A 14,966-nucleotide genomic window follows, 5' to 3' on the forward strand; every position below is an offset into this window, starting at 1 on the left:
CAGTCGTAGATGGAGCCCGAGAAATTGAGGTCCAGTTGCCTGGAAACTTAGCAGAGCTATACAGGCAGCTGCAAAGACATTCATTCCACACCCACAATCACCGGCCTCCCTTCTGAGCCAGGTTCTAGAGAAAGGAGCTATGCACCCTCAGCCTGTCTGTCCTTGCTGCCCACTCACACCTGGGCCATGCCAAAGACGTTTCCTCTCCTCACTCCACGCCATAGGCCCTCTTCTTCCTAAATAGTACCAATGGAATTGTTTTAAAATAGCTTTCCATTAGCTAGTGTGTTTTGAATGACAAAGAATGCATGTTCACCACAAAGAGTGGGGGGGGGGGGAATCCAATGAGCTCAGAAAGCTAAAGATGAAGTCCCATTTTACACTGCACTCCATCTCAGATCCCCCAAGGTCGTTCACTGTTAAGGATTTATTGTGTATTCTGTTAGAGAGGCTTATGCCTATACACATCCGCATCTGTGTGTATATTTTGTATGCAAATAAGGACATAGTAACCCAAGCACAACTTGCTTTATTCACTTTAGAATGCATCCTGGACTCCTTTCTGTGTCCATATTTATGTAGACCCACCTCATTTTATAACAGCCACATAATAAAGTACTATATAACCTCACCAGACTCTTACTAATGCCACATGGGGTAATTTTAAATCTTTTTTTAAAATTATGAACAATATTTTGAGAGTCAGGTTCATGCTAGCTGCTATAACAACAACAACAACAACAAACTCTCAAGGAACAGTTTTTGTCTTGCTCAACATAGTCCAGGGAGTCTGTTTCCTAAGTTGTAGTCTCCCGTTCCCTTGCTTCTTTTCGGATGTGTCCCATTCTAGGGCTATAGAGTCCTCTGGACTCAGTGGATCAGAAAACACAACCAAGAGGACACACCTATTTGGTCACCACCTTGGCCTGGTTTTAGTACACTGCAATTCTACTCACTGTCCCTGTCAAGATCCTGTCCCAGGCCAGGCATGGTGGTGCACACCTGTAAACCCAAAGATTCAGGAGGCTGAGGCAGGAGGATCGCGAGTTCAAGACCATCCTGGGCAACTTAATGAGACTCTGTCTCAAAATAAAAAGCAAAAAGGGCTAAGGATGTAGCTCAGCGGTAGAGCGCCTCTGGGTTCAATCCTCAGTATTAGGAGGTGGGAGGAGCAAGCCAGGGCCCCCACTCTGGTGCAGGGGAACTTGAGGAACCTAGCCTTGGGCTGGCAGCCATCTCTGGAACCACACTGTGAAGGGAGGAACAGAAATCTTTGGTTGCTGCCTCCATCTCTTCAGCAGATGCTGCACCAAACATCCTTGTATGTGGACATTTTTGCACTGGTACAGATGAACTTCTCGAGGTGGGCTTGCTGGACCAAGGGGTGTGTTCACGGTGCATATTGATGGACACTCTCCCCACCCTCCTAGACCTGCATCGACTCACACTCCTACAGATATTAGGAGAGTGTTGGTTCTTTACACTCTTGCTAAAATTAGAACTGTTAAAGTTTTTTTTTTAAATATATTTTCCAGCCTTAGAGGTGAAAGATATGTTCTCATCGTGCTTTTAGTTTGCATTTCTTTAAATTTTCAGACATATTGAAAATTGTCAAAAGACATGAAGTACAATGTTAAAATTTTCTCATATGTTTATTTTCCATTTGTGGCTTGTTCTACCAATTCTTTCCTTGTATCCCGTGTTCCTATTCTCCACTGGCTGGTTCTCTTTTATTTATTGATTTGCAAGAAGTCTGAAAAATATAAATAAATATACACATATATAGATAAAAATAAGAAATCGTCCCTCTGCATCTCTAGTGTAAACGCTACAAATATTTTTCCAATTAGTTGTCTTCCTTTTATTTGATTTATGGTAATTTTCCATTCCAGAGACTTACTTTTTTTTTTTTAATGTAGCCTCACTTTTCAATTTTTTCCTTCATGTTTTTGTCTCATGCCTCGAAAGGCCGTCCTTGTGCCAAGATTAATTTTTTATACTCTCACGTTTTCTTCAAGTGCCAGAGTCACACTTGAATCCGGTTTCTGCAACCGACTGTGCTGCTTTGGTGATTTACTGTAGCTCTCTGTGTCCCAGTTTCCTGAGCCCCAAAACAGGAACAGTGAGAGAGCTTGCTTGGTAGGGTTATTGTGAAGTTGGAGGGAGATGATTCATACCCAGAGCTTAGCACAGCATATGGCCTCGTCATTGCACAAGGAACGCTATTTGCTATTAGCTTCTTTATGTCCTGGGTTTATGGCACCTGACCATGTGTATGGCCGATGTCTGCTCCAATCCCATTTCTTATGGCTAGCAAGTGACAGGACTTCAGCAGAAAGGCATCTTTGATTCTAAATCCTAAGTGCATAACTGTCCATTAAGATATTCCACCGTCCTCTGTCCGGATGTATCACGCAGTGTCTACCTGTCACACAGCAGGCCTCAAATTCCACGATGCCAAAGGTATGGTGTCGACTGGGGACCTTTGCAAGCCAAGAGTCACAACAGGAGAGTCAGGGAGACAGGTCATCCTGTCTTTTCACAATTACACAGAGAAGCCCAACAAGGGCCGCAATCAGCTGTGGTTTTATGGCCCGGGGAAGAAAATCTGCCCCCAAACCTCCATCAATACCCTTTCCTACAGGACAAGGATAAGAGTATCCTTATCAGCAGGGGATAAGCAAATGGTCACTTGCTTATTGATTGGGTTCAGGCACCAGCGGTTTACAAGAGTTAGCTGCCCAGCCCCTGGGGACGTTGGGGACCTATAGGAAACCAGGCTCAGACAGACTCTCCTGCCAGGGGGAGGAAGCAGTGGGTAACTGTGGGAGCTGAGTGCAGGTGCAGCCCCTCCCATGGAAGAAGGGGACCTCATCTCTTCCCGTTGCAGTTGGTCCACAAAGCTGCTATCCCCGTGAGCAAAGAGACCGCACTTCACTTATCTGTGTATCCCTGGCATATAGTAGGTGCTAAACACTTGCTTTTCTGATGAAAGAATCCACGAATGCATATCAAACCCAGGACGAGGCATTGCTGATGTAGAGGTGTGACAGCCGTGATCCCTGCCCTCAGGGACCTTACAGTCTAGGGGGCTGACAGACTCATTGAATGTGCCAAAGGGGTTAAATCTACAGTGGGTACCGTGGAATTGCAAAGGGGTGATGCCCAACTCTCCTGGGCTGGGGTGGGGGGCAGCGATTATAAGGGCACAGTCTGAGAAGGCTTCCTGGTTGAATGTGATGAGCCAGAGAGAAAAACTTTTGCTGGGCATTAAGGAGGACTTTAAGCAAATGGGACAACATGTCAAAGGTCCCTTAGTATGAAAAAAAAAATAGTCTTTGGGGGTAAGTTCAGGCTGAACCACGGTAGCCATGGGCAGGATCAAAAGGACCACAGAAATCTCCATCAAGGGCAACATCATGTGAGCAAAGACAAATGATTGGTGGCGTTTAACCTGGATTTAGTGTTTTACTCCTGGGTTATATAAGAGTAAGGATTTGGGGCTGTGGACCTGGAAGGAAGCGGTTTTGTGATAGGGGACTCAGGTCTATGCTTAACTAGATAAGAATAAATGGTCACAGGTGCCTGCCTGGCTCTCAGCTCGGCTCCTGGGAGTCTAGCGGGTTTACATTTAAGATCCACTTCCTCGCAATACAGACTTTCCCCTCTTCTTCTCCTCCTCCTAATTATCCCTCTAGAGACCACAATGATTTTCAAGGAGACTGGTCGCCCAGTTAGGAGCTAATAAATCACCCAAGTCCCCCAGGCGGCTGGGACTTTCACACGTTGAGCAGGAAATGAAATCTTCCAGAGAATCCCATCAGTAGTCATCAGAGGCATGCCAGTTCTGGAAGTTTCTGACAATGGCCTGCTCAGACAGTTTCCACACACGCACAGGACATCCCTTGTGTGGACAGCAGGGGCCGAGGGAGTTGTCTCTGCTCTACTGGCTGGTTTAAAAAAAAAATAGAGTTTCCAGAGAGCCTCAGAATGAGGAGAGTATTTGGGTCTTTTTCTAGTAGATACCCCAGGAAGTCTGATTTTTTTTCCCCTTTAGAAGATAAAGCATGGAGTTCTGAGGCAGGGGAAGAGCAGTTATCTCTGCTAATACACACAACAAGACTGCCTCATTTTCCAGATTAAAACCCTTGGCTTTAGTTCTTTCCCTTCAAACAATATTTTCTGAACCCCTACTAAGTGCCAGCTCCCTTCTGGGTACTGAGAATACAGCAGTGAACAAGACCGACAAGGACCCTGATTTATAATCTCTGGTGGAGGGTGGCAGGGCCCCTAAACATACAAATATATAGTATTTCAGTGATGGGTGTGATTATATTACTTATGAGTTCATTTTTTTTATTATGATTAAGGTCGTACTTCCCAAACTCCTCTGATCATCAGAATCATGGAGGAAGATTGTTAGGACTATAGATTTAAGGACTCCGCCCCCAACCCACAGAACAGGAAGGTACAGGGGAGAAGCCTGTGGATTACTTTTTCCCCTGAGGCTCACCTGAGATGATCACTGTGCAAAGCATCTTAAAGAACGAGTGGCTAAAGGTACACACGGTCCACACCAGCGGTTCTTAGCCCACCAGAATCATCTGGGGAGCTTTCAAATCATAGGTTCCGGGCCCTGTGCCCAGAGTTTCTGATTTAATTAGTCTGGCTTGGGACCCAGACATTTGCATTTCTCCAAAAGCTCCTCAAGTGGTCCTAGCCACAGGGCAGAGCCTCGGGCTAGGGACAGCGTGCAGACGGTGAAACAGGAGTGGAAGGAGATGTGCTCCGACCTCCTCATTTGGAGGTTGTTGTGGAAGCCAGAGCTTGGATTCCTCTCTGTGAATCAGAGAAACTGTAGCCACGATAAAACCTTTAAAGTAACGAAAGTGACTCCCTCAGGACCACCTGCCAAACCTTCCTTTGCCCAAGGCCAGAAAGCTAAGCAAGAGCTGGGTGTCATAGACCAGCACTCAGCTCTGAGCACTCAGAACCATGCTGTCATTTGGATGGGTGTCCCCTAAAGGCACATGTGTTTAGGCTTGGCTCCCAGGCCATGGTGTTATGGGAAGGTAGGAACTTTCAGAGGGGAGCCTAGTGGGAGGTCTTCTGGTCACTGGGAGTATGCCCTGGAAGGGGGCATTGGGACCCCAGATCCTTCCTCTTCCTCTCTGTTAAGCCATGACGTGAGAAGCTTTGCTCCTCTGTGTGCTCCTGCCTCGCCACAGGCGCAGAAGCAATGGAGCCAGTCAGTCATGGACTGGAACCTGCAAAACCGGGAGCCAAGATAAACTTTTTTTCTTTATAAGTTAATTATTTCAGGTATTTGTTACAGTAATGAAAATCTGAGTAACACAGGCCACTACTCAGCAAGTACCTAATCTGACACTGGATCTTGGATCCATTCATTGAGCACCTGGGCAAATGCTGGGCAAATGTCCTAGGAAGGCAAACATGAATGAGCAATAGATCTAAGTTGGTAATGATCTGTTGATAGAAAAAGAGGCATAAATCAAGTGCAGCAGCACACGCCTGTAGACCCAACAGCTAGGGAGGCGGAGGCAGGAGGATTGCAAGTTCAAAGCCAACCTCGGCAATTCAGCGAGGCCTTGAGCAACTCAGCAAGACGTTGTCTCTAAATAAAATATTTTTAAAAAGGACTGGGGATGATGTGACTCAGTTGTTAGATGCACCTGGGTTCAAACCCCGGTACCAATAAATAAATAAATAAATAAATGTATATATAGAGACAGAGACCTCTGAACACCAGAATCATGGAGGAAGATTGTTAGGACTATAGATTTGAGGACTCCGCCTTGTGTAGCCGTTGTGGTTCACTCTAGAGATAAAGCTGCAAATAAGATACAGCCTGCCCTGTCTTCATGGAGGTTATAATCGAGAGGAGTGAGTATAGTTTCCTCAGAGGAGAAGAAGGCAGATTGTAAAAGAGAAGGGTACAAGCAACAGAAACCAACTCCGACTTAAAGTAATAAGAAGACATTGGAAGCTTGTGTAGCATCTCACAAAGTCTGGAGGAAAGGGCAGGAACCCAAAGAGCAGTAGGGATTCAGCATCAGACACTGAGGGGGAACCTCTCCCAGGGCCCCGCGTCTGGCTGAAAGAGCTCCATTTTTTCAGTCTAGGACACATTTTTAGTCTCTATGACACAACTGGCATTTCTTGGCCTCACTTCCATGGTGCACCCACTCTTCAGCCCACCAAGAGTTTGTCCAAAGTAGGAGTGGGGGTTCCTCCAAGAAAACTCTGGGGGCTGTGACCAGATGTAGGGAAAATTGTGGCTGAGCAAGTTAAAACAACAGATGGGAGGTAAGTCCAAACAGTGGGCGCTAAACTATTCTTCCAGTAATTCAGAGAAAAGAAAAGAGGCAGAAACTTAAGAGGATTGGGGTGAGAGAAAGGTTCAGCTGCTCACCAGGTGCGAGGAACTAGGAAGTAAAATTTAATCTGCAATATAAGAAGAATGAACCTCCAGGCAGAGTTAATCACCCCCCCACACACACACCTCAGTGTGCACGGAGCAGGGATGTGCACACAGAGTCTTCTGGCACAACTGTCACCAACAGGCCTCAGTGTGCTATTCCGATGACCTATGGAGAACTGAATATTCAAGGGTTCTTGATGGCATGGTTCTTTGCTGCACACAGGAGACCTTTGGCTCTTGCGTGTCCACTACAAATCTGTTTGCAGTCCTGTTCTTACACTTTAGTATTTGTCATGTGGTTTTGCTACTGAGGTGCCCCTTAGGAATCAGAACCATGGAACTTCACTTTGGTGGCCGGCTTTGGACGGAATGACGTGCTACTCTGGAGATCATGGGAATGGATCTGAATTTTCCAAACTGGCGACAAAGAAAGATGTTCGCTGATGCTCCTGGCAAACATTCATAGCTCTGTGGTCGAATAAGCTCAGGAAGTGCTGCACCCACGAGTCTTTTCTTGGATTTTGTGTGTGTGTGTGTGTGTGTGTATTTGAGGATATTGCAAATAAATCTGTTTAACGACCTGTGAAGTCAGCAACTTTGTGTTGGGGAGACCGTTCTATCTCCCCCGTAGGATTTAGAAAGTTCTTAGAATTTAAATGCCTGCTATCTATCTAATCTATCTCTGTGTGTAAATATATATATATGTATATATATTTACATATTTAAATATATAAATAAATGTATAAAATATATTGATATAAACATATGTATTTATAAAGTGTACCAAGGCCATCAAGTAATACAGCCAGAATCCTTAAAAAATCCAAAGAATTCCAATCAAGTTCATTTGTGATTGTTTTCTCATAAATACATTTTAAAAAGAAATGTGCCTGCTTCACTTTAATAGCACTATTAAAACTTTCAGCCCACAAGGGTCTATATCGACCTTGGGCCTAGAAGCAAAGCATCACTTGCATCAGCCTTGCATGGTGAATTTGAAGGCTCAAGGGACTAATGGGTGGGTTCACAATGGCTACTTATTTCCCAAGGTTGTGTTTTGCCCTCAAACTAAGATTTTAATCATCCTGGCTGCACATTACAACTGCATGAGGAGTTTTGTCTTTTTTCCCAATAAAATTGACTGGGCTCTGTCTTAGACAAATTGATTCAAAATACTTGGGCATCAGTACGTTTTTTTTTTTTTTTTTAACTCAGATGATCCAAAGTGAAGGCAGACGGAAAAACACCTTCCGCAATCCTCCTCCTCTCACTCCTAACGCTGTGGTTTCCCAACACCCAGGACGTCCATCTTTCCACTCCTTGGGCATAGAGGTCCCTGGCTCCTGGTCTTCTGTTTCCTAGTTTCTATGATCATCTGCGCCTGGCCTCCCAGTTCTTGGACACCTCTACACCAAATGTCTCCACTTTCTCTTCCCTTTAGCAATGCTTATTAATGGCTACACCTGGATCTTGTCATTGAAATGTTCATGACTCTGGAGTGGTTAGCTCTGGAATTTCATAGGGTTATGTTATAGGTTGCATGATGACCCTCCGAAAGAATATGTCCACTGAGATAGACCAGTGAGGATGAACTTACTTAGGAAAAGGGTCTATGCAGATGTAATTAAGTTAAGGACCTGCAGATGAGATCGTCAGGGAATAGGGTGAGACTCAAATCCAACCATGAGCGTCCTCATAAGAGAAGAAAGTGGGGGAGAGGAGAGGAGATACACAGGGATGAGGGCCACCTGGACAAAAACAGAGTGTGGAGTAATTTATCCATGAGCCAGAAACAATAAAGATTGCCACTAGCAGCCACCAGAAGCTAGTTTTAACAAATGCATTAAAGTTAGGAGCATTAAAGCTATCTCTCCTTCAGAGCTTCTAGAAGAACCAGCCCCTGCTAACAACTTGGCTGCAGACCTCTGGCCTCCAGAATTGCTAAGGAATCAACTTACGTTGCGTTCTGTTGCCCAGTTTACGGTTATTTCTTACGGCAGCTGCACAAAACCACACATCACAACCTTGATTCTTTCCATGTTTACCACAGTCTCAAACTCATTAAATGTCTTATCCTCAAATTCATCTATGACCCTTTCTATTTCACCTTCCTCCATCCCTGCCCTGGATTCAATGAACAATCATTTCAATAGCATCATCACCACCATTAATTCCTTGTGTGACTTGCTGTCCCAGTCCCTTAACAATGCACCAGTGCAATCTCTCATCCTTCCCATTTTTTGTCCCTGGGTTGCCAACCAGTGTGGACAAGATTGCTGACCCTTACAAGCACATCCTGTGTATGTTTATCAATTCTAGCTTTAACTGAATCTTCGGCACTGCCAAATAATCTTAAATTTGTCTTTATAGGACTCCCCCGCCCCTCGCCACCCAATCATCCTTCATAGTACATGTTCCAGATTCTCATAATTAACCCTCAACCTATTCCCATCACCACCCTTAATGTCCAGCGAGTCTCCTGTTAACACTATAAAGGTATAAGCTGTCACATTTCAACTCTTTCAATCTTCCTCTCCGGAATCTTAAACCTGACCTCTATCTGTACCCATCCTGAACCCCTCCTGCTAGTCTCAGAGAAAAGCATATGCAGGGGGCTTACCTGTCCCCCTGTCCTCAGACCCTTCCACCTCCGTCAAGGTCTGAAAGCACACCTGGGAAGGAGACTTCAGATCCCCTACCTATAGCCCCTAACATCTCAAGCAGAGCCAGGAAATTAAAACAGGGAGAGAGAGGGGTTGTATTACCTGACTCTGACCGAGGTCCCAACCCACCTGGAGTTCCGTGCTTCTTCTAGTCCACATGAAGGATGTATTTCAGATGTTTCTGAAAGAGGAAATTGTCAGACCTCATTTCTGTAACAGTTGCTATCCCTGCAAACCAAGCTTTTCTTTTTTTTTTTTTAATCCAGAAAAAGATTTTCTTAATGTATTTGTAAAAAAATCTTTGCCAGAACAACATTCAGTGACTTACTTTGTATTTTTTGAATATGTAATAAATGCATTAAAAATTTCAAGCAGCGTAAAAGATTATACAATCAAAAGCAATTCATATTTATCCCTGATTTCCTAGTTCTACACCCACCTCAACTTCCCTCCCTTAGAGCAACTTATCTTTACCAGTTTCTTGTGTATCCTTCCAGAGATAAACATGCTGTATCCTGCCTGTCATCATTAGAAACTATCAAGTCAATCCTTGGGAAAAAAAGTTCCAGGACCCCCAGGGATTACTAAAATCCATAGAAGCTCATTATACAAAACGGTGTAGAATTTGCTTATAACCTATACACATCCTCTCATATACTTTAAAGCATCTCCAGAATGCTTATGATACCTAATACAGTGCAAATGCTATGTAAATGATTATTATTATGCATTATATAAGGAATAATGATAAGAAACCTGTGCATTTTGAGTACAGATGCAGTTTCCCTGTAATATTTTCTATCTTCGATTGGTTGAATCCAGAGATGGAGAACCCACAGATTACAGAGAGCTGTTCTGTTGTATGTTGGAAATCCTCCCTATAAGCATGTGCAGAGCTGGGGTTGTAACTCAATGGCAAAGCACTCACCCAGCATGAGCAGAGCCCCATATTCAGTCCTGAGTGCCTCTCCCTGCAAAATACAGAGCTGCCTGACTCTGTTAATTGGCTATTCCATAATTTGTTTAACCCACACTGATGTATATTTAAGTCATATCCAGCCCTCTGTGAATGTGTGTGTGCGCACATTGAACTCAGGGGCACTCAACCCCTGAACCACATCCCCAGCTCTACTTTGCATTTTATTTAGAGACAGGGTCTCCTTGAGTTGCTTAGGGCCTTGCTAAATTGCTGAGGCTGGCTTTGAACTTGCGATCCTCCTGCCTCAGCCTCCCAAGCCTCTGGGATGACCGACATGCACACGACGCCCGGCTTAATGCCAGTCTTAAAGCAAACCAGTTAAAGACGTTTTTGTTTTGTTTAAAAAAAATCAAGAATTCACTAGGCGAGAAACTTCAAAGGTAACAGAGAGGAGAGGGCTCAACTGACCACTGGGCAGAGGCAGATGATGGGGCAGTGCCTGCGCCCCCCACTCACCCCACCAGGGGAACCCTGTCTGACCACGTGTCCCCCTTCTCTCCCCGCCCCCCAGGAGCCTGATGCCTAGGACCCTGGAGACCCAGATCACGCTGGAGAAGACGCCCAGCTACTTTGTCACTCAAGAGGCCCCTCGGCGGATCTTCAACATGTCCAGAGACACCAAGCTGATCGTGGTGGTGCGCAACCCCGTGACGCGCGCCATCTCGGATTACACCCAGACGCTGTCCAAGAAGCCCGACATCCCCACCTTCGAGGGCCTGTCCTTCCGCAACCGCAGCCTGGGCCTGGTGGACGTGTCCTGGAACGCCATCCGCATCGGCATGTACGTGCTGCACCTGGAGAGCTGGCTGCGCTACTTCCCGCTGGCCCAGATCCACTTCGTCAGCGGAGAGCGGCTCATCACCGACCCCGCGGGCGAGATGGGGCGGGTGCAGGACTTCCTGGGCATCAAGCGCTTCATCACCGACAGACACTTCTACTTCAACAAGACCAAAGGGTTCCCTTGCTTGAAAAAAACCGAATCGAACCTCCTGCCTCGATGCCTGGGCAAATCCAAAGGGAGAACTCATGTACAGATCGATCCCGAAGTGATAGACCAGCTCCGGGAATTTTATAGACCTTATAATATCAAATTCTATGAAACGGTCGGGCAGGACTTCCGATGGGAATAAGTCACCCACAGGCAAGGGTTTCCCCGATGGCCTCTTCCATGAAGTTCCATGAGACCCATCCTCCTCTTTCCCACCCACAGGCTCCAGCCCATCTTGGAACCAGGACAACAAGAAGGGTCCTGCCCCTGGCTCTTACTGCTCCTGGTAGGCCCATTCAGTTCCAGAATCATTCTCCCTGCCGCCCATCAGAAAGAGGCCTTGAGCATTTTTGCTATCAAGAAGCGTGGCTCTCCCAAGGATAACAGATATAATAAGTGGTGATGGTTCTGTTGCTATGAACACAGCTGTCCGTCCCCGTCCCTGTCTACCCGGGAGTGGGGCTTGTGAATTCCAAGTGGCATGTATCTTCCCTCTGAGCTCAATTTCCCTGAGCATCCCTTGGTGGTGGGATGGGACACCGTCTTAGTAGCTCAATGAGAGATGGTAAAGCCAGAAGCATCCGTCTGGCCCTTCCTGGGAGATAGACCCTTTGATGATGAAATAAGCCAGTGATTTCAAAAGCCTGTGTGGTCTCAACTGTTCTGGAAGGATACTGTCTTTGAAAACCACTCTGTGACTCCTTGCTCCCTGTGGACAAAAAAGCACATGATTTTTCTGTTACGGGTACTTTCCTCACGCGAGCGTTCATGTTCAGCATGCGATGGAATCATGCTTGTCCATGTGAAATAAATATGGCTCTCTTGTGTCCTTGAGGCTGAGTTCTTCTCGACACACCCATTCATTTATTCAGCTCCTCCCAACACAAGGTGCAGCTGGGCCTGAGGAGGGGCTGCAGCTTTTTGCTGCTGTGACTGAAACAATTTTAGAGGAGGGAAAATTTATTTGGGGGCCCATGGTTTCAGAGGTCTCAGTCCATAGACTGAGCCCCCTCGGGACTTGAAGTGAGGCAAAACATCATGGCAGAAGAGTGTGGCAGAGGGAAGCAGCTCACATGCCAATCCACTTGCCAGATGCAAAATATATACCCCAAGGGCACACCCCTAATGACCCGCCTTTTCTAGCCACACCCTACCTGCCTTCAGTTACCACTCAGTGAATTCCATCAGTGGATGGATTCACTGATTAAGACTCCCCAAACCCAATTATTTTTCCTCTAAACCTTCTTGCATTGTCTCACATGTGAGCTTTTGTGGGGGACACATCACATCCAAACCATAACAGCCTGGCATGGGGGAGAGGCCAGGGGGCAGAAATGGCAGGGGGGATTTCTTGCTAGCAAAGTCTGGCAAAGAAGGATCATATGCGGATGCGCAGGGATGTTCTCTTTCTGAAACGTAAGTCTGGCTGGGTCGGTTCTCTGCTTGGACACTCTGGAATCAAAATCTAACTCACAAGGGCAGATGACACAAAAGTCTAAGACATTAGATTTGTACCTTGGTTCATCTTTCTGACCTAAGTATCTCCCAGGGCATCAAGTGATGGGTCCATGGTACAGAGAAATCAGGGCTGTGGGTTCGCCCCTCTGAGCTTCCCCTATGCCGTTGGAGGGAATTGGAGAAATGATGCAGAAGGAAGAGCTATTTTCAGCAGGAACCTGAGGTCCCGAGCTTCTGGTGACCAGAAAAGGGATGGATTATATATAAATTGCCCTTATATATCCCTCATCCCAAAGTATTTGGTGTCCTGGAATCCTGAGCCAAGCAGTAGCCAAAGCTGTATGCAGAGGGACAGAATCACACAGGGGTGTGAAGAAAACACCTGATAAAGAGTCAGTAAAATGTGCTTGTTTATCCTGATTGGGAAGAGTTCAGTCAGAATTGATGAAGATTCTGAATTTTATGTGCACTAATGCAGCTTAACTCCTTGGCATTACAAACATTCTCAGACTGCCCAGACTAAGTAGCCTCCCAGTCTTAATGAATAGGTATGAATCTATTGTAATTAGCATATCAATCATTGTATGCAAATGAGAGAGGCTAAAGTACCTTAAAAAAAATTCTAGTTTAAATGAGTGAAATTCAGAGTACATGAATCTGCTCAGCAAACTCTAATTTTTAATCCAGTGCAAATGGTCCCTTTTACCCAGGCTGCCCCGGGGCAAACTTGCACACATTCCAAATTAGTGAGGTTTAAATAGATGAAGTCTGAGTATTCAATCAGAGACCAAAAAGGAAGTCTCTTGTGTGCGTGTGTGTCTTTGTGTGTGTGTGTGCATGTGTGTGTGTTTGCTGGTGTATTTGCTGAAACAGAATCCCAAATTGGCAGTGCTTTAAGAGATTGAGGTGTGTTTCTCTGTCACTGAGAACCCAGAACGTGTGACAGGTCCAGGACATCAGAGACTGGCCTCCAGGTGCCTGTGATTCAGGATGGTTCACCTTTGTGCATTCCACTCAGCAGGAAGGGAGTGAGACACTAATGAGGACCACCCAAAAGAGAGCAAACAGGGCTATCGATTGAGAGCTTGCTAGAGCAAGGAGCCGTGCATCTGGCAGAGACTCAAAGGCAGCAGAGGGGGGAAAGGTTTATAGTGGAACCAAAGAAAGTCTTCAAGTCACCCCTGAGTGAGGCTGTTTGTTAGCGGGGCTGTTGGTGGGGAGCTGGAGACAGACTCATTAGAAGTGAGACAGCTTCTGTGAGTAGTTTGGGGACACACTTGACTTTTTCTAGTTGGTCCTGAGTTGGAGGCAAGGACAGATATAGGGAAACGAGCCATCTTTGACCAAGTCCTGAACAGTTCTGGCCCAGATGGTCAGAGGTCCACTGTCAAGTTGTCTGACTATTGTCCATTCGTATAGTTAGTATCTCAAGAGCAAAAAGGGGCACGGGAAGAACATGCCTCTTCCATTTGAGGGTGCAACATCACAACTTTCCCACACTGTGGATAGTGCCCCCTAAGGGTGGATGAAGGTAGTGCTACTATTTTCACCCACGTTGCCTTGAGTAGAGAACTCAGTCCCTTGATCACACTGAAATGTGGGTGAAGCTGGGAAATGTAATCCTTAATTTGTGTGCTACTGTGTTCAGCTAAAAATAGGGGATTCTCCTGTAGAAGGAGAGAACAGATATTAGGGATCCTAACCGTCCTAATCAGAGAACCTTATCCACACAGCAAATTTTGTGGGTGTGTATATTTCTCTCTACACCTTGGGGAATGCCGGCTGTGAGTCTCCTCACAGCATGTGTCCACCCTGTGTCCGACCCTGCTTTGTCCCCACCGTGCTTCTATCTACAGACAACATGCTACAGAGGCAAGCACCATTTGGGGAGCCCAAAAGGACTGACGTGAAGCCCTACCTTTGCAATGTCCTGACTATGGACAAATTATCTAACTTCTCTGGGCCAATTTTTGCCATTAGTAAATTGGGACATAAAGTGTACTTATGATAAGAGATTTCCAACGTGCCTTGAATTAAGTCGCTCTTGCAACCCAGGATCAAGTGGCTTGGTCCAAGCTGGCTCAGTCTAGACTCTGGGATCCAGAGTCTCTGGCCAGATAGAACTAATATCAGTTGCCCCCAGGGTGTGAACAAAGTCCCACTTGCTGATTAGATAAAACAGGTGCAATGACAGTGCATCTCCCGGGAACCAGAGGGACGTGATATGGTCTGTTCCTCACCCTGGTAAAGAACCCACTGGGTGAAATCCCAGAAATGAAGAATTGATGGGATTTCACCCAACCGGCCTCTACTTACTGAACACTTCAGCAGACTGGCCAGGTGCCAAGGCTGCACAGCGTGTGTGGTCGTTAATCCTGTCCCCACCCATGGAGCTCTCCCACGAATGAGAGTCACATAAACAAATAACTGTTATAT

At 45.9% G+C, this 14,966-nt stretch overlaps 1 protein-coding gene across 1 annotated transcript in view; it reads left to right on the plus strand.

Moving 5' to 3' along the window:
- The window catches only part of Hs3st2 (heparan sulfate-glucosamine 3-sulfotransferase 2), an 84,430-nt gene extending 72,529 nt beyond the window's left edge, over positions 1–11,901 (plus strand). The window contains exon 2 of the mRNA XM_046454619.1: positions 10,596–11,901. Within this exon, the coding sequence (XP_046310575.1) occupies positions 10,596–11,214 (619 nt within the window). The 3' untranslated portion in view covers positions 11,215–11,901. The remainder of the gene's footprint in view (positions 1–10,595) is intronic.
- Positions 11,902–14,966: the final 3,065 nt, after the last annotated feature.

This window comes from Marmota monax, unplaced genomic scaffold (genome assembly GCF_021218885.2).
Source record: "Marmota monax isolate L192 unplaced genomic scaffold, Marmota_monax_Labrador192_F-V1.1 WCK01_AAM20220418_F8-fsc00086, whole genome shotgun sequence".
Taxonomy (NCBI): Eukaryota; Metazoa; Chordata; class Mammalia; order Rodentia; family Sciuridae; genus Marmota; species Marmota monax.